This window comes from Chiloscyllium plagiosum, unplaced genomic scaffold, assembly GCF_037043375.1.
Source record: "Chiloscyllium plagiosum isolate Xiang-an unplaced genomic scaffold, Cpla_swu_hap1 HiC_scaffold_35, whole genome shotgun sequence".
Taxonomy (NCBI): domain Eukaryota; kingdom Metazoa; phylum Chordata; class Chondrichthyes; order Orectolobiformes; family Hemiscylliidae; genus Chiloscyllium; species Chiloscyllium plagiosum.
Window position 1 is genome coordinate 58,806,902 of NW_028270173.1, and position 26,392 is coordinate 58,833,293.

General features: G+C 43.9%; 2 protein-coding genes and 1 long non-coding RNA gene across 5 annotated transcripts in view; 2 read left to right on the plus strand and 1 right to left on the minus strand.

The window, feature by feature from the left end:
• Nucleotides 1-4,504, plus strand: part of LOC122541593 (uncharacterized) — a 43,033-nt gene extending 38,529 nt beyond the window's left edge. The window contains exons 4-5 of one of the 2 annotated variants that reach the window (XR_015752921.1): nt 1,979-2,117; nt 4,367-4,504. Coding sequence is in view for 1 of the 2 variants with exons in the window: in XM_087978754.1 (XP_087834880.1) it covers nt 1,979-2,037 (59 nt within the window). In the remaining variant the exon portion in view is untranslated. The remainder of the gene's footprint in view (nt 1-1,978; nt 2,118-4,366) is intronic. The other variant, XM_087978754.1, reaches the window with a different exon arrangement.
• Nucleotides 815-25,392, minus strand: LOC148140976 (uncharacterized). Of its 2 annotated transcripts, none has more exons than XR_015752938.1 (3): nt 25,188-25,392; nt 2,790-2,876; nt 815-1,198 (listed from the first exon to the last, which is right to left on the minus strand). It is a non-coding gene; the product is annotated as an uncharacterized LOC148140976 (long non-coding RNA). The 2 variants fall into 2 exon arrangements; XR_015752939.1 differs by lacking the exon at nt 25,188-25,392 and adding an exon at nt 16,553-16,733.
• LOC148140977 (uncharacterized) lies at nt 4,808-6,826 on the plus strand. The gene has a single exon (XM_087978733.1). The coding sequence runs from the start codon at nt 4,813-4,815 to the stop codon at nt 6,163-6,165; it is 1,353 nt and encodes a 450-aa protein (XP_087834859.1). The 5' UTR covers nt 4,808-4,812; the 3' UTR covers nt 6,166-6,826.
• Nucleotides 25,393-26,392: the final 1,000 nt, after the last annotated feature.

Consider the following 26,392-nt stretch of genomic DNA (forward strand, 5'->3'; position numbering starts at 1 on the left):
TGCAGGCGGTAAGACAATGAGAGGGAACATTCCTCACATGGTATTGAAGGTCGCCTGAGGAGACTGACAAGAGCTGTACTTCCTCTCCTTCGTGGTGTGTGTATTGGCCGTATGAATATACTCCATGTGAACCTACTCACTGGATTATCCCACAACGCTTTCATTGACAGACATCACATGCATATCTGGGGAAGGTGATGGAGCTAATGGTTAGCTTGGTTACGGACAAGGTCCATCCCTTCCTTCCCTGGCTGATGTCTCCATTTCAGGCAGCACACACTGAGGGGGGGTTGTTTATTCAGACCGTGTGTCTCTGAGGCAGCTCACCAAGAGAAACGAATGGGATGCTGAGGAATTGTTTCAGTTCCGAGTTACACCTTGGAATGGATCACAGTGTTCCCCAGAGAAGGGGAATGGCAAGAATCATCTTAGTGTTACGCTGACAAATATCGCTCTGTTTAGACAGAGGAGCCCAAGAAAGGTGAATGGGCTGGGTCATCTTAGGACGAGTGAACATCCTAGTGAATGTTGAGCTTCAGAAACTTCGAGCTGAAAGAAGTGATCCTCTAGAGAAGTTAACCCTTGCAGTTGTTATGGCTATCAGACATCAATTCATGAAGCACCTCCATTTCCTCGGTCAGTTTCCCAAGTTTCAGGAAACTCACGTTGCTCCAAAAATATTTGGATTGACTGTGAGAGACGTCAATCAGAGAGTCCACCCACTCTGCCCATTGTCTCCTCTTCCTCTTCCAGAGCTGGTTCACTTCCTATAGGGACTGAAAACCAAGTGAGGAGATGGTGAGTGAAGGAGCAGCTTTTATACAAATTGTATCCCATAATACCAAGCTTCAGGCAGACTGACTATCCTGTGGGCAGTCAGGGGTGGAAATGTCCTTTATACTGTGTGAGAAGATCCAGCTGAGAGAGCTGTTTACTCGGTGCTTTGTGCTGAACTGTGTGACTGGAGCTGTGTATTGGATATTGAGTGTATTTATTGGGAGCATTTCCCTCTGATTTCCAGGCTACGTTTTGTTGCTGGCTCATTCCTGAATATGAGAGGGTGAGGAGGAGATCGGGTTTAATCATCCGCTTGATATTTTTGAATATTGAAAACACTTCTGTCTGCGTTGAACTCCAACATGGTTAAGAATGAAATAAAACAGAAAATTCTGGAAAAGCTGAGCAGGTCAAGCAGCACCTGCAAGGAGAGAGAAATAGGTTTAAAGTTTTCACCATGACTGGGATAAGTTAAAGTTAAATGAAGTGTGGGTGGGACAGGTGAAAGACAGGAGACATTGAATAACAGACATTATTGGTTCAAAGGCAAATGGGGCAAAAAAGAAACAAAAGATGGACCAAGAGCAGGTGCTGTGGACTGAAAGAACAAATAATGTAACAAGCAAAGAAAAGGAACAAAAGGGGACAGAGTTTACGGTCTGAAATTGTTGAATTGAATATCAAGAGTGTAACTGGCTGATCAGATGTATTTAACTGCAACAATGCAGTTCCTGTTTCCAACACATCTGTTCTAATGATTCAACCCTCCACAACATAATTTTCCTCAATTGAAGACTCTGCCCCACTCCCAACATTAGGATGATAGAACTCAATAGTGAGTTCCATAATTTCCGGCTGTGAACTGTGTTTCCCAGTTTGTTTCATTTTCTTTGCTTGTTTGTGTTTGTTCTTTCAGTCAGCAGCATCTGCTCTCAGCAATCTTTTGTTTTTTTTCTTGCCACATGTCCATTTCTTTTGACTCTGGAGGATTCACTTTCATGTAATTCAATCTTGGATGTCTTACCCCCACCTCTATCACAATCCTTCTTTCTATCCCACTCACCTCTCATTTAAAACCTATTTCATCTTCAACTTTCCCCATGATAAAAGGTCGCAGACCTGAAATGTTAACTCTGTTTCTCTCTCTTCATAGATCCTTTGAGTTTTAAATGCATTTTCTGTTTTTATTTCATATTTCTAGCATCCACAGCATCCTGCTTATCAGTGGTAACAGTGGAGTCTGGGATGTTTCCAGATTGATGCAATTCAGTGAGTATCACTGCTACTTCACCAGTCTATGGGGCAGCTCTTCTCACTTGGAGACTTGTCGTTAGACCTTGGTAAGAGAGATTTTACAGATTTCTCTGGGCTGAAATCACCTTCAGCTTATTTTTACATAATGTCAGGCTTGTCCAGATCAATCTGATTTTCATCTTATTGTTGGACTTTGTGGTAATTTCATCATTGTTTGGTCAGCTACTTCAAAGGGCAGTTTAGGTCAACCATGTTGTGTGGGACTGGCGTCACATGTAGACTAGGCAAACCAATGGTAGTTGTGTCACTTCAATTTTGAATCATGTCGACAAATTGCAAGATTTATTAAATTGCATTTCACAACATGGAGTGGCTGCGTGTTACAAAATGGCGGTGAACCCTTCTGTTAATTAAACCAAACGCTTAGAAAAGCTCACCTCGCCTTGTAATCTGTTAAAATATGAGCAACAGAAACTCCTAAATTCCACTATTTAAAGAAAATAATATCAATTTATTCTTTAACTCTCAAAGTGAACATTAACCAACAACTATTCACAACTCTAAGCCTCCCACTTTCTCTTAACTGCTTATTATCTGCCTCCAACTCTATAACAATATACTGTTCCAATAAAATACTTATTTAAATTACATCAACTCAATTTCAAAACCACACAGTGGCTATCGTCTTCTTCCGGCTGAAGATCTCCCTGGGTCATCATCTTTCTTTTACTGCGAATATATTTCGTATGAAAAGGTACCTTTGATAGAGAGTGCTTCAATGGCAGTTGCTCTGTCAGACTTTCAAAATGCCTGCCTCAACGTCAGATTGTTTCATTGGTTCGATGCTGGCAAAAAAAACACTAAGTTCAAACTTGATTGGGTTTTAGTATTTTGGGCATAATTTAAACTGATTAGTTAAATTCAAATTGTTGTCAAAACAGCAACCAACTCAGCTATCTATTTCACAGCTAAATGTTACATTTTTTTCAATTTTCTAGTGCAGTCTGAGACTGCTCTTGTAAGCTCTTAGTGCAGAACAGCATTCACTCTCTCTTAAAGGTATAGTTCATGCCTTCAACTTCATAACATGAAATAAAGAGCAGAGATTAGAATAGATTAGATTCCCTACAATGTGGAAACAGGCCCTTTGGCCCAACAAGTCCACACCGACCCTCCGAAGATCAACCCACCCTGACCCATTTCCCTCTGACTAATGCGCCTCACACTATGGACAATTTAGCAAGGCAAATCCACCTGACCTGCACATCTTCTGGATAGTAGGGGAAAACTGGAGGAAACCCACGCAGACACTGGGAGAATGTGCAAACTCCACACAGACAGTCACCCAAGGAATCGAAACAGGGTCCCTGCTGCTGTGAGGCTACAGTGTTAACCACTGAGCCACTGTGCTACCTATTTTTCTACTTATCTTTAAGGAAAACCAGATAGGCAGATGAAGTAAAAAGGAACAGAAGGATCTGCTGATAGGGTGAGAGGAGATTCACGTGAAATATGAACACTTGTATGGACAAATTGGATCAAACTGCCTGTTTCTCTCTATAATTCTGTTTGTAACTTTCCATAGTTGGATTTTAAGTCTCAATCACTGGATTAGTAATCCAACACCATAGCACTCAGTTGCCACTCCTGAAGACACACTTATTGAAAATATCTGTTGAAAAGTCTTTAATGCCTCTTTTAAAGGTTTTACCTGAAGGCCTCAGCCCTTCCCAAATGCCTGGGCTTGGATTTGATTGTTTTGACCAGTGTGGTGGCTGACAGCTAAATTTGAGATGTGCAGTCTGAGCGAGTGCAGTGTATCTAATTTCCTAGGGTAAATCAAAACCTTTCAATCAGCTACACTAACCAATACTTTCCTCAGCTTCTCCCACTTCTTGCTCAGTGTGTTTTTTTTTGGCAAAATAAATGAGAGAAGTTTCTAAATCTCCATTGAATTAATGTTTATCTTAAGTGTTTTTTAATATTAAGGACATATTCTAAGGGTTAAACTGGTCTTCACCGTCACAACATGCAGTCATTGCAATTTGGAGCATGTTTTACACTCCGCTTTTCGGTCTTTCCCTTATGGTGCCTAGGAAGATGGGGTTATGGGTGGAGAAAAGAAAGTAGCCACATTGTTTGCTCCTGATCATTATCTAGTCTCCTTGCCAGAAACAAAGGATGTGTGACAGTCAAGTGAAGAAAAAGAGGGGGCTTGCATCTGATTCTGCCACATAGGGCAATAGCAGACTGGGACTCATTGTGGAGTCAGCCCTTTCAACAAAGCAAAGCATAGGAGCTGGAGGAAATCATGTTTCCTTTTTCTGTTTTACAGAAGGATTGCACCGTACTACACTAGAGAATACAGAGATGACAGACTTTGCTGATAAATCCTGACCATCACCCAAGGAATAACTGCACAATTGTGGGAAGATATTCAGTCCCTTTGAAACATTGATGAATAACTAGAAGATTGGAACAGTAAATCTGTCAGGTCAGGGGAAATTTCATTATATCATCAGATCTGAAACTATCAGTGGTGTGGAGCCTTCCATCAAAGCGAACCATTCTGAAAATGTAACTATGGGCAGTCGATCAAGGAGAGGCTGGGAAAGGTGTGAGCATCTCTAAGTGTGGAGAGCGTTTGAATCATTCATTGAGCCTCATGAACCCCTGACTCATTCCTGCAGTGAGAGCGTGTTTATGTAAGAGGCTTGTGAGGAGGGTCCCATGATGTCTCAATATTGTCCAACACCTAAAGTGCATCTTTTGAACTGAGCCATGGAAGAGAATCTATTTGAATGTAAGATATATGACCAAGATTTTGGACAAGCCTCGAATCTCCACACAGATGAAAGCATTTATAGTGGGGAGAAGGCGTTCTCATGTGAGGTCTGCAATAGGTCCTTCTCGCAGTCATCAAACCTCCGTGTACACCAACGCATTCACACAGGGGAGAAACCATTCACGTGCAGGATTTGCAGTAAATCGTTTGGATATTCATCAACACTCCGTGAACACCAACGTATTCATACCGGCGAGAAACCATTCAGATGTGAAGTTTGTGACAAATCTTTCTCCCGATTATCGAACCTCCGACAACACGAGCGTATTCACACTGGGGACAAACCATTTACGTGTGAGATTTGTGACAAATCATTTTCATGGTTGTCGAACCTTCATGAACACCGACGCATTCACACAGGGGAGAAACCATTTACATGCCAAGTCTGCAACAAATCATTCCCATACTTAATGAACCTCCGGGTTCACCAACGCATTCACACAGGAGAGAAACCATTCACCTGTGAGGTGTGTGACAAAGCTTTCACACAGTTATCACACCTGCTGGTCCATCAGACAATCCACACAGGAGAAAAACCCTTCAAATGTGAGGTTTGTGATAAATCTTTCACAACATCGACCAGGCTTCTGATGCACCACAGCATTCACACAGGAGAGAAACCCTTCAAGTGTGAATTCTGTGAGATGTCTTTCACACAATGTACTGAACTTCTGACACACCAAAGGATTCATACAGGGGAGAAACCCTTCAAATGTGAGATGTGTAGCAAATCCTTCTCACAGTCATCGAATCTCCATGCACACCAACGTATTCATACAGGGGAAAAACCATTCACATGTAAGGTGTGCAACAAATCCTTTTCCCGATCCTCGAACCTTCGCGCCCACCAACATATTCACACGGGAGAGAAACCATTCACATGCAAGGTGTGTGACAAATCATTCTCCCACTCAATGAACCTCCGTGTACATCAACGTATTCACACAGGGGAGAAGCCATTCACATGCAAAGTGTGTGACAAAGCATTCACCCAATTATCAAATATTCTGAGACATCAAGCAGTTCACACAGGGGACAAACCCTTCAAATGTAAGGTTTGTGATAAAGCTTTTACAACATCGACCAGGCTTCTGATGCACCACAGCATTCACACAGGAGAGAAACCGTACAGATGTGAGAGTTGTGAGAAGGCTTTCACCCAATCTTCTGACCTCCTGAGGCACCAAAGGATTCACAAGGAGCACAGTCGATTTAAGTGTGAGGTGTGTAACAAGGGCTTTGAACAATCATCAAGCCTGGTGTGTCACCAGATCATTCACACAAGGTAGTACCTATTAACGTGCAAGTGGGTAGTAAAGCTTCCACAACATCTTTACGCTCCTAGGCTATCAGGAGATTTACATGGGGAGAATCAATCAGGTAAAATGTTGTGATGAGTACTCAGTCCTCTGATCTCCTGAAGCACCAGAAAATCCACATTGTGAGGAACCTTTCAGGTATGAGATGTGTGACAAATCTTCCACACATCCACCAAAACATACACACACGCGTACATTTCCCCTGACATGAATGTGTGTTCAAGAAGTGAGCCAGCTGTCTGGAGTGGATATGGGTTAGAACTGAACCCAGCTTTAGTTGGGAATGTGAATTACAGAAGATCCCCTTCAAGTGATGGGTGTTTGACTAATACCACGGGGAAAATTTGTACTCTCCTGTCTGGGGGGACTACTATCCTGAGTATGGGGAGGGAGTGGGGATGAGCCTCAACAGACCTGAGTTCCCTCAGCCCATCATATGTCGATGTAATCACAGTGTTCACCTTTTAACCAGGCCCTATACTCTTCCAAGATTCATTTCATATTCTGGGAAATATCTTAAGTCATTTTTAGTGCATTTAGTTTGGTTAAATATTGTTCAATATTGCTGTTCCTTAATCTTCTGTATAGATTTTTAACTCTCAATAAATGACATTTAACATTAGCCAAACTACCTGATGTGTCAGTATGGTGTGTTCCTATACACTGAAAAACTCAGGAGCTGACATAAGAGTCATGTACACTCAGTGCGTGTGGACTGGGATATATTCTATGTCAGTGGGTTTATAATTTCTTATTCATAGGATGCATAATCTTTGTCTAAGAAAGAAAGAGTGGCATTAATAAACTTTCACAATCTTGGTACTAAAAAGTACTTTGCAGCCAATTAAGTACTTTTTGAAGTGTGTTCACTGTTGTAATGTAGGAAGCGCAGCAGCCAATGTGTGCACAACAAGCTCCCACAAACTGCAAGGTGATAATGATCTGTTCATTACTGCTGCTGATTGAGGGATTCTTCCAAATAATGCCAATCACCTCGTCTGAAAGATGGCTTCTCTGATAGTGTGGCTCTGACCAACTCCTGTGTCAATCTATCCTGTGGCTTTGTATGATTCTATGAAAGTTTCTCCAATACCATCCATGGCTCAATATTATTTCTCAATGTTGGTCAGGAACAGGACAACGTGCACAGGAAAGGGACAAGATTCACCCACAGGAGAGACCAGTGACACACTGCCTCAACTCATCTGCTGCTAAGAATCTCATCCATCTTTTATAGGCTCTAGATTGAGTATTCCAGTGATTCCCTGGTTGCTCTCACATCTTGCTCTGTAAACCGGAGCTCCTCCAAAATACTGCAGTCCAGGTTCTAATTGACACCAAGATCCATTCACTAATCAGTAGGCTGCCAATCAAGCAACATCTCCATTAAATCTTGTTAACAAATTATTTCATGGTCATCATCTTCCCTCTCTGAAATGTCCTCCAGCCTAACAAGCCTCCAAAACACCTGCATTTTGCTAATTCCAAACATGACATCCTTGATTTTATTCTGTTGGTGTAAGCTGTTGAATACCCTCTCTAAACCATTCCATCTTTACATGTGCCTTTCCTCCTGAAGATACCACTTAAATCTACCTTTTTAAATTTTTAGACACCTGCACAAATATTAACTGATGTGCCTCACTGTAAAATATTATTAATATTCTTGCAAAACATCTTGGGATACTGAACTATGTTAACAGTCCCATATCAATGGAAGTTGTTGTAAATTACTATTGTGTAAAAAGTCAGGCATTCATTTGGAACACTGTGATTCCTTTCATGGTTCAATATTCAACTGTCCCTCACTGTGAAGCAGTCTCCCAGTACAGGTACAGACTCATAAAGTGAAACAGTGTTTATAACCTCGACCTGGCACCACAGCAGAGTAGAATGGCTATATCTGGCCTTGAACTGTGCATCAAGGAGGATGCTCCTTCAGCCTGCATTTCCCCTCCCTGTGGGAGACTGGCGAAACAGCTTGTAATGTTGGGACTGAGAAATGAACAAGACTTGGTGTCAGTTTAGATACTGTATGGCAGCAGGTTTTGGGGAACTTTTTGATGGTGTCAGATTCTGTGAAAGTTGAGGCTATTGTTTCTCCACATGCAGCGGTCTTCCTGGTGAAAGGCAGATTTTCCAATTGTAGACTGCTGCAGTGAAACCCATCCAGTGCGGGTCCCACACTGACTGACAATGCTATTCTCCGAGAATTTTAAAGGTAGAATGGGATAATTTGCATTAAAGCTCAACTTGCAGATACCTTTCATTTTCCCTGTAATTCTCTTGCCCTTCTAGATGGATGTGGTCATGGATTTGAAAGGTGCTGTCTAAGGAAACCTGGTGAATTTCTGCAGTGCATCTTGTAGGTGGTATACAATACACATTGCTGCTACTAAGCATTAGCGGTGGAGAGAGTAAACATTCATGGATGTGGTACCAATAAAGTGGACTGCTTCATCCTGGATGGTGCCAAACTTCTTGAGTGTTACTGGAACATCACTTATCCAGGCAAGTGTGGAGTATTCCATCATACCTCTGACTTGTACTGTGTCGATGGTCAACAGGGTCTGGGGAATCAAGAGATGAATTACTCACTGCAGGATTCCTAGTTTCTGACCTTCTCTTGTAGACATGGTATTTAAATGGATAATTCTGTTCAATTTTCTGGTTGATGGTAGCTCCCAGGACGTTGATAGTGCAGGTTTCAGTGATAGTAATGCCATTAAATTCCAAGTGGGAGTGGTTAGATTCTGCCTTGTTGGAGATGGTCATTGCCTGGCATTTATGTACCAAGTTTGTCTCCAATCAGCAGAAAGTTTACTCCCTGATTCCCACTGACTGTTGTTTTGCTCAGGCTCCTTCATGTCACACACTGTCAAATGCAGCCTTGATGTTGAGGGCTGTCACTGTCACCTCACATCTGCAATTCAGTTATTTTGACCATGTTTGAACCAAGGCTGTAATGAGGTCAGGAGCTGAGTGGCCCTGGCAGAACCTAAACTGAGCAGGCTATTGCTGAGCAGGTGCTGCTTGATAGCACTGTTGGTGCCACCTTCAATTACTTTCGTGATGATCGAGAGGAGACTGTTGCGGTGGTAATTGGCCAGATTGAATTTGTCCTGCTTTTTTGTGTACAGAACATACCTGGGCATTTTCCCACATTGTTGGATGTATGCCAGTGTTCTAACTTGGCAAGGGGTGCGGCAAGTATTGCTGGAATGTTGTCAGGGTCTGTATATCTTTTGCAGTATCCAGTGGTTCAGCTGTTTCTTGATATGAATTGAATTGGCTGAAGACCAGCATTTATGATACTGTGGAATTCTGGAGGATTCACGGCTGAGTTCTGAAAATGATCCCTCCAGTGTTAATGGATAGCATAGTCATTAGATTAGATTACTTACAGTGTGGAAACAGGCCCTTCGGCCCAACAAGTCCACACCGACCTTCCGAAGAACAACCCACCAAGCCCCATTCCCCTACATTAATCCCTTCACCTAACAGTGCGGGCACTCTAGCATGGCCAATTCACCTAACCTGCACATTTTTTGGACTGTGGGAGGAAACCGGAGCACCCAGAGGAAATCCACACAGACACTGGGAGAATGTGCATACTCCACCCAGACAGTTGCCTGAGGTGGGAATTGAACCCGGGTCTCTGGCACTGTGAGGCAACAGTGCTAACCACTGTGCCACCGTGCCGCCCACAATGAATGGCTGGCACCAAGTCAAACTGGTGTCTCACAGTTAGCATGTCAGTATATTAGATTAGACTAGATTCCCTAGAATGTGGAAACAGGCCCTTCAGCCCAACAAGTCCACACCGAGCCTCCAAAGAGTAACCCACCCCCCTCTGAGTAATGCACCTAACACTATGGACAATTTAGCATGGCCAATTCACCTGGCCTGCACATCTTTGGAATGTGGAAGGAATCTTTAAGAAGAGAAACAGCATCCTAGAAATGAAGGGAATTTTGTTTATTTGCCCTTGGTTTTGATATGACCCTGGTGACTTGAACACTTTTCAATGTCACGATCAGCATGTTGTTGAATTTGTCAGATTTTCTGTTCCCATGTCATTTATCTTGTGGATTTGTCTTTGGGTGTCAACCTCGTGCTGTTGAAATGCTGAGTTGTTCCTTGGGTCATTCTGCCTGGCAATGAAGGGTGATCAATTCATTCCAGGAGATCACATTTGAGCATCAGGTTCTCTGAGTCAGTCCTGGTGATGATGCTCAAACCCAGTGGTTTGGACACAGGAGTTCAGTCCAGCTGATTTTATATTGATTCCACTGTTTGGGAAATGAGTCTGAGCGTATGAAGATTGTTCTGATTGGGTTGTGAGCTGCACGTAGAATTCCTGTCTTCAGTCAGGCTGTTTTTGGGCTAAGACATTTGGTCGTTTTCCTCTTGGACTTTCTCTTGGTTCTTGTGATGTTTTAGTGCTGGGTGGATGTTCATCAATGATCAAACTGCTCGATGATCTGTCCAGCAGCATCAGTCCCCTACGTGGATCAAGTGATATAGACATCATTTAGAACTTTGACCTGGGTTTAGATCTTCCAGAGGAACCTCCAACGTTGTCTTTGTTGCCAGACAAATCCAAGAAAGATATTGGGAACACCAGGAAGTCTTCATTACATTCATCAATGCAACCATAGTATTTGGCTCAGTAAGTCATAAGGCTTTGTGGATTGTGCTCCAGTGATTCGGATGTCCCAGAAATATCATTGCAATTATAGGAAATTTGGTGGTGAAACTTAGCTTAAATATCTGATACTAACTGATTGTTTGATCAATAATTTTTATTCTATATAACTGATCAGTTACAGTTAACCTTAATCCTTTGGTTTGAGTTCTTCATGTGTTGACTGAGTTACAGTATTGATCAGCTTTCAGGCCTGGAGGTTAATACAGTTGATTCTTGATCAAAGAACTCAATAGACACTTGAACTTCAGGCAAAGGAGCATGGTTAACCAAATAGCACATGTTTGACCATTAACAAGGTCAGTATCTGGGTAGTGGTGCCAGCAGGTCAGGAAAAGAACGTAATAGTCAAACAGAGGGAGGAGCCAAAGGTTTGGGACTATTTTGAACTTGTGTTCAGAATAGGTTCAGAACTGACAGAAGAGGTTTAGCTGTTGGTGCCACCATGTGCCTAACCTCCCATTATCAGTTACTGGAAGTTCAAAGAATAGAAACTAAGTATTACTCAAACTTCCTCAAAGTGAATTGAAAAGCTGGTTCAGAAATGTTCAGAAATTGACCAAGAAACAACCATATATGCATTTTGAAAATTTCTTAAGTAGTCTGGCCCATTTTAGAGTCATAGCCTCATACAGGACAGAAACAGACCCTTCGGTCCAACTTGTCCATGCCAACAAAGTTTCCCAAACTAAACTAATCCCACTTGCCTGTGCTTGGCTGTATCCCTCTAGGCCTTTCCTATTCATGTACCTATCAAAATGTCTTTTAACTTCCTCTGGCAATTCATTTCACACATGAACCACTCTGTTTGAAAAAGTTGCTTCTCAGGTTCTTTTCAAAATTTTCTGCTCTCACTTTAAAAATATGCTCTCTAGTTTTGAACTCAACTACCCTTGGGAAAGACCTTTGCAATTCACCTTATCTTTGCCCCTCATGATTTTAGAAATCTCTATAAGGTCATCCGTCAACATCCTATGTTCCAGTGAAAATGTCCTAGCCTATCCATGCTATCCTTACAAATCAAACCCTGCAATCCTGGCAACACCGTGGTAAATCGTATCCACAGAATCCCTGCAGTGTGGAAACAGGCCATTTGCTGAACCCTCTCCAACTTAATAATATCCTTCCAATGGCAGGGCAATCAAACTGTACACAGTACTCCAAAGGTGGCCACACCAATGTTCTGTACAACCTCAATATGACTTCCCAACTCCTATACTCAATGGTCTGAGCAACGAAGGTAAGAGTGCTAAATGCCTTCTTAACCACCCTGTCTGCCTGTGATGCAACTTTCTAAGAATGATGTACCTGAATCTCTTGGTCTCTCTGTTCAACAATGCTATCCAGGGCCCTACCATTACCTGCTCTTGTATGTTTTACCAAAATACAATACCTCGCATTTATCCAAATTAAACTCTACATGCCCAATTGATCACTTTATAATCTTTGAAAATCTTAGAACTCTACCACCAATTTAAGTGTCATTGACAAACTTACTAACCATGCCTCTTAAAGTCTCATCTAAAAAGTTTATATAAATTACAGATGAAAGTCGACCCAGTACTGATATCTGCTGGGGTGTTCGCCTCTTTCTTGCTTCCAAGCTCTTGTATTAGTTTAAAAGACCCTTTAAAATTAGAATTGTAAAAGGTCTTGGTTTTTGAAAGACCAAGTCTAGGAGGGGCCCTCTCCTTAGACTGTATCAATTCTTTGACTGGATTCTCAACCTCATTTAAATTGAGTTCCCCGTGCCTACTCCAAGGAACTCATATTGGGAGAATATCTGAGGTCTCTTCCGTCTGGGTGTAGACGGACGACTGAGTCACATTATGGTCACAGGCCTTCAGTCCGGGAGATGGATCCAAATACACCTCCTGCAGACATAGTCTCCAGGGAAAATAAACTGTTCCCGAGACTCCCACATCCAACTGGGGGAGCATACCACTGCATTATCTGCCATAATTGTCCTTAAAATTCGCTCACTTAAATTTTCCCCAAAAGACCCATACTTTTTTCAAATCCAGTGTTTATAGACTGATTATTGCTTTTGTTTCATTATGTTCTTTTTTTAATTCATCACTTAACTGTTTGTTTATCTGTCTACCTTTTACATGAATGGGGCTGAAAACAAAAGTTTAAGTCACAGGCTAAATGTTTTAAGCTATAACCCTAGTGTTTGGAATCGATTACTTATAAATTTATTCAAGAGAGTTTGGTTAGGATCCACTTAGTCAATTTTGAGGATTGTTGAAAGTTTTAATTTTGCTGTTTTGTGAACAGAGGGGTAAGTTTGATTTAGTTGTCTGTCTAAGTCGTAATACAGCCATCACTAATCAGCTTCACTTATCATATGTCGAAGAGTGTGGTGCTGGAAAAGCACAGCCAATCAGGCAGCATCCAAGGAACAGGAGAGTCGGTGTTTCAAGCATAAGTTCTTCATCAGGAATTCTTTCATTAATCATATAAAATGATATGATTTTAGAATTGTATGAAATGAAATGGGATCAATGAGAATGAATAAGGTTTTATGTAAAAAAGACATCATGTCAGGGTAAGAGAATGGGGCTTTTGCACAAAATGAACATGAAATTAGTGGAATTGAATGGTGTTTTTTTAAAAAACAAACATGGGATTAGTGGGAGTCAATGAGTTTTGTGTAAATGAACATGGGATCACATGAGTGTAAATATGGTTTCGTGTAAAAAGAATATTATGTCAGTGGAACAGAATGAGTTTTTAAATAAAATGAACATGGTTTCAGTGAAAGTGAATGGTTTTGAATAAAATGAACATGGGATTAATGGGAATGAATGAGATTTTGTGTAAAATGAATATCATATCATTGGGAGTGAATGGGAGTTTTAAGTAAAATGAACATGGGATCAGTGTACATAAATAGGGTTAAACTTGATGTTGAAGCACAAACTTGAAGAGCAGCATCTCATTTTCCACTTGGTGATGCTGTAGCCTCTGGAACTCAATGTTGAGTTCAATAACTTCAGAGCCTAATTCATCCTTCCATGTTTTTTTTACCCAGCCCCACACCCAGTCATGTTATAACTTGGATTGCTTTGAGCACGGCCAATCCATTTTCACCTATGTTCAGGCCTATTATCATATTACATTGTTTGCTTACAGTACAAACTATCCTTAGCTCTCATTATTACTTATTTTGCTTCTCTTTTGTCCTGCCATCTATAATCCGCTCATTTACTGACCCCTTTCATATTTCTCTATCCATTTCTATCTATCTGTTCACCTCACTTTCCCACCATCATCAAACCTCTCCTTCAGCATAACTAGCTGCTATCAGTTCTGATGAACAGCGTCTGAACTTGCAATCTTAACTCTGCTTTCTTCCCACAGAGGTGGCCAGACCTGCTGAATTTTGTCAGCAATTTTTGTTTCTCTTTCAGATTTCCAGCATTCCCAGTTCTTTATTTTATATAACGTCTGAAAATACCTGGTTTTCCTCAAATAAACTGAGCTGCAGTGCCCCTCCCATCACTAAATGCACTGTGACTAGAGTGCTTCCAGCTTGACTGGGTCCTGCTGTCAAATGCACCATTCAATGACAGTAAGGTGATACAGGACAGTCCGAGTGACTGAGGTGAGAGAATCTTGATCCTGATCCGGATATGAGTGATCCAGGTTAATCCAACACTCCGGGCAAAGTTTAGATGGAGCTTGACTTTTTATCTAACCCATGCCAGAACTCCTTTGTGAGTATCTGATGGGACAGTGCAGATGTGGAGATTATAATGGAAATGTTCATATCTGAGTGTTTTTTAAAAGATGTTGAGGACTTCAGTAAGGCGTTCGACAAGGTTCCCCATGGGAGAGTGATTAGCAAGGTGAGATCTCATGGAATACAGGGAGAACTAGCCATTTGGATACAGAACTGGCTGAAAGGTAGAAGACAGAGGGTGGTGGTGGAGGGTTGTTTTTCAGACTGGAGGCCTGTGACCAGTGGAGTGCCACAAGGATCGGTGCTGGGTCTTCTATTTTTTGTCATTTATATAAATGATGTGGATGTGAACATAAGAGGTACAGTTAGTAAGTTTGCAGATGACACCAAAATTGGAGGTGTAGTGGACAGCAAAGAGGGTTACCTCAGATTACAACAGGACTTTTACCAGATGGGCTAATGGGCTGAGAAGTGGCAGATACGAGTTTAATTCAGATAAATGCGAGGTGCTGCATTTGGGGAGTGTTGCTGAACAAAGAGACCTTGCAGTGCAGGTTCATAGCTCCTTGAAAGTGGATTCGCAGGTAGATAGGATAGTGAAGAAGGCATTTGGTATGCTTTCCTTTATTGGGGTAAAAACAATGACTGCAGATGCTGGAAACCAGATTCTGGATCAGTGGTGCTGGAAGAGCACAGCAATTCAGGCAGCATCCGAGGACAGGCAAAATCGACGTTTCGGGCAAAAGCCCCTCATCTTTATTGGTCAGAGTATTGAGTACAGGAGTTGGGAGGTCATGTTGCGGCTGTACAGGACATTGGTTAGGCCACTGTTGGAACATTGCTTGCAATTCTGGTCTCCTTCCTATCGGAAAGACGTTGTGAAACTTGAAAGGGTTCAGAAAAGATTTACAAGGATGTTGCCAGGGTTGGAGGATTTGAGCTATAGGGAGAGGCTGAACAGGTTGGGGCTGTTTTCCCTGGAGCGTCGGAGGCGAAGGGCTGACCTTATAGAGGTTTATAAAATTATGAGGTGCATGGATAGGGTAAATAGGCAAAGTCTTTTCCCTGGGGTCGGGGAGTCCAGAACTAGAGGGCATAAATTTAGAGTGAGAGGGTCAAAGATATAAAAGAGACCTAAGGGGCAACGTTTTGACGCAGAGGATGGTACATGTATGGAATGTGCTGCCAGAGGATGTGGTGGAGGCTGGTACAATTGCAACATTTAAGAGGCATTTGGATGGGTATATGAATAGGAAGGATTTGGAGGGATATGGGCTGGGTGCTGGCAGGTGGGACTAGATTGGGTTGGGATATCTGGTCGGCATGGACAGGTTGGACCAAAGGGTCTGTTTCCATCTTGTACATCTCTATGACTCTATGATTTCTGCCTCTATCACCCTTTTAGACAGAGTTCCAGATCTTCACCACATGCTGGTGAAAAGAATTACTCTCAACTCCTCACTAATCCTTCCACCCATTACTTTAAATCTCTGCTCCATTTTCCATCTTTTAACTAATCCCCCGAGCAATCTTCCATTCATGCTCCTTCCCCCCAAGCCCTAAACTGTTTGTCTCATTTGTCTCCTATCTCCCTTTACTCTCTCTATGAACACATCGTGTCCATGTGAACCATCGCCTGTTCCAACAACTCTGCTAATCAACCAAATTTCAGTCGTGGTCCAATGTTTGCTGATATTATTCTCATGTTCGTCCTGATTAGATATTGTCCTGCTCTCCTTTCAGTCTGATGTGATCGTCCGCTCTTCAAAAGAACTATTCCATCCTTGCAATCGAATGATTGATAAATTAGCATTACCAGATATCGTGTTCTGCTTTAAATACTGCCATGAGATCTTTTACACTGAGCTTAGAGAGAGCAAGAGTAGGCATGGGGTATGGCATCAGCAGATGGACAACGGAGAGGTGTGGCAATGAATGAGAAATCACTCCCCAGGTCTCACCTGCAGCCATAGAGTCCATCTCTGAATCTCAGTATTTCTTCAAGCACAGGTACACTTAGGAACAGAATCACTACCGAGCCCTCAAAGTCACCTCCATTTTCCCGGTCAGTTTCCCAAGTTTCTGGAAACTCATGTTGCTCCAGAAATATTTGGATTGACTGTGAGAGACGTCAATCCGAGAGCCCACCCACTCTGCACATTGTCTCCTCTTCCTCTTCCAGAGCTGGTTCACTTCCTATAGGAACTGAAAACCAAGTGAGGAGATGGTGAGTGAAGGAGCAGCTTTTATACAAATTGTATCCTATAATATCCACACCAATCTTCAGGCAGTCTGACTATCCTGTGGGCAGTCACGGGTGGAAATGTCCCTTATGCTGTGTGAGAAGATCCAGCTGAGAGAGCTGTTTACTCGGTGCTTTGTGCTGAACTGTTTGACTGGAGCTGTGTGTTGGATATTGAGTGTGTTTATTGGAAGCATTTCCCTCTGATTTCCAGGCTGAGTTTTGTGGATATGAGTTTTCTCATATTTTCCTGAATATGAGAAGGTGAGGTGTAATTATCTGGGAGGTGCAGCATGTCTGAGGATTCTTACTGATTTCCTATTGTTAATTTCTGTGTGTGATACCAAAAAAATTGTCTTTGACAACCACATAATGTCCCAAAGCAATGTGAAGTCCTTTTGATGTGTGATCTCTGTGGTGACATGAAAATATGATTGTCAATGTGTGCAAAACAAGCTTCACAATCAGCAACATGAGAATGACCAGATAATTTGTCTTTTGGTGGTGTTGATTTGTTGAGGAGAAAGTGAGGTCTGCAGATGCTGAACTAACACTCGACACTTAGGGACCAGGGATAACTGTCCTGTTTTGCTTTAAAATAGTGCCATTTTTAAAATGGGGCCATTGGATCTTTTAGATTCAGGTGAGAGAGCGAGAGAGATAGAGAGCAGAAGGGGCCTCTGTTTAACATTCCCTCTGAAAGATGGCTTTCATTATTACACTGGAGTGTCACTGTGTCATGCTCAAATCCTGAAGTCTCCCATTGGGATAGTTTGGATGTTGAACTTTTTAAAGGTGTTATGTAAATGCAAGCTGCTTTCTGTTGTTCTGTAAGATGTTAGACAATGATTAGGCATTCAGTCAGAGCAGTGTGATTTCCCCCTCACCGTTTACCATCAAACTGTGAAGTAGTCTCTCAGGCAGGCTTACCCTCAAGAGAGAGCGGGTTATAACCTCAAAATGGTACCAGAGCAGAGTGGCTGCACAAGAGTTCATAGAGAGAAGCAAGTGGCATAGAGGGAGCAGGGATCTCTTCAAGGTGATGTTATTCTGACCAATCTGGTGTTGAGTCGTGCGAGCTCTATCCTGTCTGCTGTCCAGTCAGTTCTGCCATTACACAGTAATTCAGTTCTTGTGCAATCCTGTGTTATAAGAAAAATACGTAATAGTAGCACCATTTAAACTAATGGCGCTGGAATTGCATTATAAGCAATATAGAAACAGCGTCCCCAATTTGTCAAACGCTTGTTATAGCAGAATGACCTATATTTCAGTTCATGGGTATCTCACTAGACCAATATACTGTGGTGTTTGCATCATCTGCTCCTGCAAACATATTTTTGTCTGAAGTGAAGTTAAATACTCAACAACATCACTTCTGAGTGAACATGGAGGCTTGAAGAGACTGTTTGTTCTTCTATGTTGATACAATGGTCTGGGCTCCCATCAGCTCGATGTTATTTCACTGAAATCTGAAAGCATCTACTGATTCACATGTTGGTGGGGGGTCCATTCATCATCTACTTCAGACATTTCATGGTGGAGGGTGAAAAGTGGTAAGGACATCAGAATGATGGAAGAGTGAGCAGGTAATACATGGATCTGGGGGTTTAGCTTGAATAAAGAAACCATTAGTAACAGAAGGAGAATTAGGAGTGCATAGTATTTTTGGTCTTTCTTCATCTTTCCAGCTTGTCTTGTTAATTACTATAGCTCTTTCTTCTTCCTTCCCTGGTACTCAATAGGCTTCTTTGACCTGTTGATGATAAGATTGCATTGCTTTGGTTAGCTTAATCAGGTACCTGTGCATCTCTTCTGCCATGATATGCACATCAACAGGGTGTTTAGCAGTTAATGGTGCAGACCAGGGAGTCCTCAGGGGCTTTCTAGACATTAGTTCAGCCGCCGAGAATCCCGTCCTTTTCTGTGTCATGGTTGTAATATTAAAAAGGGCAATTGGGAGTACTTGCATCCAATTAAGGCCTGTTTCTTCTACCAACTTGCCTAGCTGACCTTTTAGGGTACTTATTGGCTCTTTCTACAATTCCTGCTGCTTGGGGATGATTGCACAGTGGAATTATTGATTCATATTCAAGCTCTTACATAGTTTCGTGTTTAGCTCCGCACAGGAGTGGGGGCGATTATCAGCAGAGACCCGTTACTGGTATTCCAGATCTGGGTATGATTTCCCTTGGTAGAATTTTACAGTAGTTATTGCTGTGCAGTCAGTACAGGATAAGCTTCAATCTATTTACTAAATATCACTAAGCAATACTTGTAACAATAGCATCTAGGTAACTCTATAAAATCTAACTGGATAGTATCAAAATGTGCACTTGGCAAGGAAGTTTCACCTGGTGGACACTTTACTCCTTTCCCGGGATAATGTTTTTGACAAATTAGGCAATTTGCAGCTGATTGTTTTGCTTTTTCTTGCAGGTGGGGATTCCACCAAGTTTGGTGATTTCTGTCCACCATTCCCTCCTTCTCGACATGCGTATGTGTGTGAACATAATCAACTAGGATAGGCAGAAGTGAGTCAGGCAGACATGTCTGGCGTAACCCCAAAGCTTATTGTAACTACTTTCATAACAACCATGGTTCATCCATCCTTGTTTTTCCTTATCAAAGGCATCCCCCTGATAGGTCTGTATTTGCTCTAGGTGAGGCATGGTCAGGTTGTCAGAACAGGAAATAGGAGAGTCTCCCTTTGGTTTCCCATTCGTCATTTGAGTAACCATGTCTTTTTGCTCAAAAGCTGCTTTCTTAGCAGTTGCCTTTAGTGACATCGGAAGCACCAGAGGAGTGAGCAGAACATTGGATAATTACCAATTGAGAGAAGTTGAATAGCACTGAGGAGATGAGCAACAAAGGTAACATTGAGGATAGGGTTCCTGATGAGGTAAGGAAACTGCACTGCTGCCAGAGTTGACCAAAATCATGGGCACATCCAAAGGTGTAGCGGGAATCAGTATCAATATTAGCTGACTTTCCTTCAGCAAGTATGCAGATACAGATGAGAGCAAGGAGCTCAGCTTGCTGGGCAGAACAGGGTGGGTCAACAGAATAAGCTTCTGTTGTAAGGAACAAAGTGACAATTGCATATCCTGATATGTGTTTGCCCTTTGGAGAGATAGAAGAAGAACCACTGACATAAAGTGTAAGGTCTGGGTTAACAAGAGCCAGATCCGTAAGATCAGGATGTGGTTTAGTAACAAGGTCATTTATGAGGACACAATCATGGGAGGATCAGGCAGTTCAAGCGGTTATTCCTGCAGGAATGTAGCGGGGTTAATGTTAGAGCAGTATTTAAAGGAGAGAAGCGGATACTGAGTGGAGTAAGTTTAGAAGTAAGCAAGGATACAGTAGCATGGGAGGTACAGACTTCTACATTTTGATGTAAAGTTATATTAGCGGCAGCCAATACCATAGAATGGATAGTTAGGAGAACCTGGGTGAAGTTTTAAAATAATCGTGTAGAAGCCATGTGTACTTTCATCCTGAATTAGATTAGATTCCCTACAGTGTGGAAACAGGCACTTTGGCCCAACCATTCCACACCGAGTAACCCACCCAGACCCATTTCCCTCTGACTAATGCACCTAACACTATGGGCAATTTAGCATGGCCAATTCACCTGACCTGCACATCTTTGGACAGTGGGAGGAAACCGGAACACCCGGAGGAAACCCACGCAGACACGGGGAGAATGTGCAAAACTCCACACAGACAGTCGCCTCAGGCTGGAGTTGAACTTGGGACCCTGGTGCTGTGAAGCAGCAGTGCTAACCACTGAGCCACTGTGCCGTCCCAAATTAATTAAATGTGGTACCAGTAGAATGCCACAGGCTGTCTGTAAATACTAACTAGGAGGCAGGGTTGTAACTGCCAACCTGTACAGTGGCCTCATCCTTCTAATCGGAATTTTGAATTGTACTAGTTTAAATTTAACTTTGCACCTCTGGTTGTTTTAAAGTCAAACCGAAATTTATTTTTGAAAAACTAGCATGATTTTGGTTCTTTCAGCAGTACATCATTTTCTTTCACCGTTTGGTTAAAGAGTACGCACTGGTTTTAAAAGCAGCAGTTAGATTGATCAAAATCAGTGGCCTTAACTTCACTCATCAGTGCAATTGTAACACTCCGAACACAGGGAAAAATGATTCGTTGGGGGAAGGGCATGGGCCTCAGCACATTTAGTCCTCAGAGTAGGGAGAGGGAGATTCAGGCGATGTTTTGTTTTATGAAGGGTGTTCTCTTTGGCCGTACTGTGGGAGAGTTTTGAGGAGTTCAGCTGACAGCAGGAGAGGCATAAGATATTTCCTTCTCCAAATCAGAATCCCATTCCTCATCCACAGATGGATCAGGATACTTTAGTAATAGGTCTTTGGGAGAAGGGAGGGTGGGGTATAAGGAACAGTCTCTGTCATTCGTCCGGTCCTGTGCAGCTGCAGCCTGTTCTTGTTCACCGGTTTTCCTTTTCATTGAGGCCCCTGATGTTTCAGCTGAGGCTGTGATTCTTTGCTTTCCTTTTTTTTTCTATTTTCTCCCTAGCCAATTTCAATTCTGCTTCTAAATCATGTGCTTCACATTTGTGTTTTAGTTCTGTCCAATCTAGTTCAGTTCCTTCCTCAGTTAATGGACTAGTTCCCCTTTTAATACAGTTTTGTCTCCATGATGATTGCATGGGTTTTTCCCACTTTTCCGAGCTACCTTTTCCATGCTGATAAGGCTTCTTTCTGCTTACTTCCCTTTCTTTTTTCCCCAAATCCCTTGTTCAATTTTAATGAGTAGCGTTAAATCATGTGTGCTTCCTAGAGGCCAATCCTTATTTTTGTTGAGTAGCTGCAGCTGATATTTTCCTTAATTATTTCTCATAATTAGGATACAGATTTATTATTTCTGTTACAGGCCATTTGTCTTTCATCTTATCTCGGGTAGTACCCTTATTTATCTTACCTACATTAAATCTTCACAAAACTACTGATCTATTAGGGCCTCTAACCCCACAAAGCAAAGCACAGGGGCACCAACCCCACAAAGCAAAGCACAGGGACACCAACCCCACAGAGCAAAGTACAGGGACACCAACCCCACAGAGCAAAGCACAGGGGCCTCTAACCCCACAGAGCAAAGCACAGGGGCCTCTAACCCCACAAAGCAAAGCACAGGGGCACCAACCCCACAGAGCAAAGCACAGGGGCCTCTAACCCCACAGAGCAAAGCATAGGCGACTCTAACCCCACAGAGCAAAGCACAGGGGCCTCTAACGCAACAGAGCAAAGCACAGGGGCCTCTAACCTCACAGAGCAAAGCACAGGGGCACCAACCCCACAGAGCAAAGCACAGGGGCCTCTAACCCCACAGAGCAAAGCACAGGGACACCAACCCCACAAAGCAAAGCACAGGGGCCTCTAACCCCACAGAGCAAAGCACAGGGGCCTCTAACGCCACAGAGCAAAGCACAGGGGCCTCTAACCCCACAGAGCGAAGCACAGGGGCACCAACCCCATAGAGCAAAGCACAGGGGCACCAACCCCACAGAGCAAAGCACAGGGGCCTCTAACCCCACAGAGCGAAGCACAGGGGCACCAACCCCATAGAGCAAAGCACAGGGACACCAACCCCACAGAGCAAAGCACAGGGGCACCAACCCCACAGAGCAAAGCACAGGGACACCAACCCCACAGAGCAAAGCACAGGGGCCTCTAACCCCACAAAGCAAAGCACAGGGGCCTCTAACCCCACAGAGCAAAGCACAGGGACACCAGCCCCACAAAGCAAAGCACAGGGGCACCAACCCCACAGAGCAAAGCACAGGGACACCAACCCCACAGAGCAAAGCACAGGGGCACCAACCCCACAAAGCAAAGTACAGGGACACCAACCCCACAAAGCAAAGCACAGGGGCCTCTAACCCCACAGAGCAAAGCACAGGGACACCAACCCCACAGAGCAAAGCACAGGGGCACCAACCCCACAAAGCAAAGTACAGGGACACCAACCCCACAAAGCAAAGCACAGGGGCCTCTAACCCCACAAAGCAAAGCACAGGGGCCTCTAACCCCACAAAGCAAAGCACAGGGACACTAACCCCACAAAGCAAAGCACAGGGGCACCAACCCCACAGAGCAAAGCACAGGGGCACCAACCCCACAGAGCAAAGCACAGGGGCCTCTAACCCCACGAAGCAAAGCACAGGGGCCTCTAACCCCACAGAGCGAAGCACAGGGGCACCAGCCCCACAAAGCAAAGCACAGGGGCACCAACCCCACAGAGCAAAGCACAGAGACCTCTAACCCCACAGAGCAAAGCACAGGGACCTCTAACCCCACAAAGCAAAGCACAGGGGCACCAACCCCATAGAGCAAAGCACAGAGGCCTCTCACCTCACGGAGCAAAACACAGGGGCCTCTAACCCCACAAAGCAAAGCACAGGGGCCTCTAACGCCACAGAGCAAAGCACAGGGGCCTCTAACGCCACAGAGCAAAGCACAGGGGCCTCTAACCCCACAAAGCAAAGCACAGGGGCACCAACCCCACAGAGCAAAGCACAGGGGCCTCTAACCTCACAGAGCAAAGCACAGGGGCCTCTAACCCCACAGAGCAAAGCACAGGGGCCTCTAACCCCACAGAGCAAAGCACAGGGGCCTCTAACGCCACAGAGCAAAGCACAGGGGCCTCTAACCCCACAAAGCAAAGCACAGGGGCACCAACCCCACAGAGCAAAGCACAGGGACACCAACCCCACAGAGCAAAGCACAGGGGCACCAACCCCACAGAGCAAAGCACAGGGACACCAACCCCACAGAGCAAAGCACAGGGGCCTCTAACCCCACAAAGCAAAGCACAGGGGCCTCTAACCCCACAGAGCAAAGCACAGGGACACCAGCCCCACAAAGCAAAGCACAGGGGCACCAACCCCACAGAGCAAAGCACAGGGACACCAACCCCACAGAGCAAAGCACAGGGGCACCAACCCCACAAAGCAAAGTACAGGGACACCAACCCCACAAAGCAAAGCACAGGGGCCTCTAACCCCACAGAGCAAAGCACAGGGACACCAACCCCACAGAGCAAAGCACAGGGGCACCAACCCCACAAAGCAAAGTACAGGGACACCAACCCCACAAAGCAAAGCACAGGGGCCTCTAACCCCACAAAGCAAAGCACAGGGGCCTCTAACCCCACAAAGCAAAGCACAGGGACACTAACCCCACAAAGCAAAGCACAGGGGCACCAACCCCACAGAGCAAAGCACAGGGGCACCAACCCCACAGAGCAAAGCACAGGGGCCTCTAACCCCACGAAGCAAAGCACAGGGGCCTCTAACCCCACAGAGCGAAGCACAGGGGCACCAGCCCCACAAAGCAAAGCACAGGGGCACCAACCCCACAGAGCAAAGCACAGAGACCTCTAACCCCACAGAGCAAAGCACAGGGACCTCTAACCCCACAAAGCAAAGCACAGGGGCACCAACCCCATAGAGCAAAGCACAGAGGCCTCTCACCTCACGGAGCAAAACACAGGGGCCTCTAACCCCACAAAGCAAAGCACAGGGGCCTCTAACGCCACAGAGCAAAGCACAGGGGCCTCTAACGCCACAGAGCAAAGCACAGGGGCCTCTAACCCCACAAAGCAAAGCACAGGGGCACCAACCCCACAGAGCAAAGCACAGGGGCCTCTAACCTCACAGAGCAAAGCACAGGGGCCTCTAACCCCACAGAGCAAAGCACAGGGGCCTCTAACCCCACAGAGCAAAGCACAGGGGCCTCTAACGCCACAGAGCAAAGCACAGGGGCCTCTAACCCCACAAAGCAAAGCACAGGGGCACCAACCCCACAGAGCAAAGCACAGGGGCCTCTAACCTCACAGAGCAAAGCACAGGGGCCTCTAACCCCACAGAGCAAAGCACAGGGGCCTCTAACCCCACAGAGCAAAGCACAGGGGCCTCTAACCCCACAGAGCAAAGCACAGGGGCCTCTAACCCCACAGAGCGAAGCACAGGGGCACCAAACCCACAAAGCAAAGCACAGAACACATACACAGAACACAAACATTCACTCACCAACAAATAAGTGTGTAAAGAAACTGAATCTCAAAGGGTTAAACTTTCTGCAAGCTCTCGAAAGTTAGCACATAGTCTCTGTCTCGCGCTCTCTCTCTCTCTAATGAACATTTTAGAAGATAACCCGACCATGAACAACAAGACTAATTATTTCTGCAAAACATTCTTGACATTTAGTACCTATTTAAGCGACCATTTAGGGTTCCGTCTGGATACTGTGCTAGTGTAATTGGGGAAGCCACACACACAGCAATACAGATCGAAAGCAATCAAGGTATAATCTTACCTTGTGGGCCCATTGGTCTCGGGTCTGACCCTTAGATGAAGCTCCTCTTTTCCAGTTTCACTCAAATGTAGCCCTTGTTGGAACCCTGCTCACAGCGCCAAATTGTTAAATCACAGATTTGAGACGGCCCAGGGAATCTCTTGTGGACTCAGACCTGTAAAGCCTCTCTCTAGGTTTGTCCTGGAGATTGTACACTTTGGAAGTCTGGAATAAAACCTCTTACAGACAGTTTAGTTTAATTTTAGTCATCCCCTTTATTTACTAATAACATCAATGCTCTGATGTACTGATACAGTGGCTTCCTTTATACAAAAGTTTACAAAAACATTGCATGTTCTTAATTACACAGATAACAGTGAAAGACAAAAATTTGTAAGGAAGAAAAGTTAATTGACAGATCTGTCTACGCTTGATTAATCACTCCTACAGGCCCTAAGCCTTTCATCAGGTGGAAAAAACATACCCAGCTGAGTTGGGCGCCTGCTAGTGAGATAAGTTCCTATCATAAAGAGGTACCAGTCTGAGCTAATTGGAGAATTCATAAGGTAACCTTGCACAGCTCACATGTCTGATACAATTATTTTACAAAATGGCTTCTTAGCAAGGAGGGCAAACTTTTGACCATAAAATGGCTTCCTGACACGTTGTGCCAGAATCTCTTCAATGTTAGGCCTGGAATAATTTCTAAGCTAGGAGCAGATTTCTGTTTTTAAGCACTGAATCATTCTGTACCTGAGGCTGAGATGTTATTGTAAGGTTGCATTTAAACTGATTCACTAGTCTTTGAATTAAACATGCTTTCTTTTCGGATTGTGATTCAAATTCAAATAAGACATAAGATCTGATTAATTAGAATTGGTAGTGGGGCAGTTTGTAAGGTCTGTAGAGTGGTCTGCAAGAACACACCATGACTTTGAACTGGTCCCCGCTGATCATAGTCACCCATTTGTTCCTGCCATTTAGTCACTTCCTCAGGTGATAAAATCATACAGCACAGTGCAAACAGATCTTGGGAGGGTGGCATTATACATTTGAACCATCCTTTGGACATAGTGGGCGAATTGGGCTGGTTTTTCCTTATGATCTGGAGCTTGGTTCATTATCATTTCTTGAGGCTTCCAAGGGACATAAACTCCAATTGTTGGATCCTTACTATCATCAGCGACTCTGGGATTTGGTAACTGTCACATTGGACACTGCAGTTT

Excerpts from the sequence above, each read along its gene's own strand:
- LOC148140977 (XM_087978733.1), top strand. The coding sequence starts at position 4,813 with ATGGAAGAGAATCTATTTGAATGTAAGATATATGACCAAGATTTTGGA.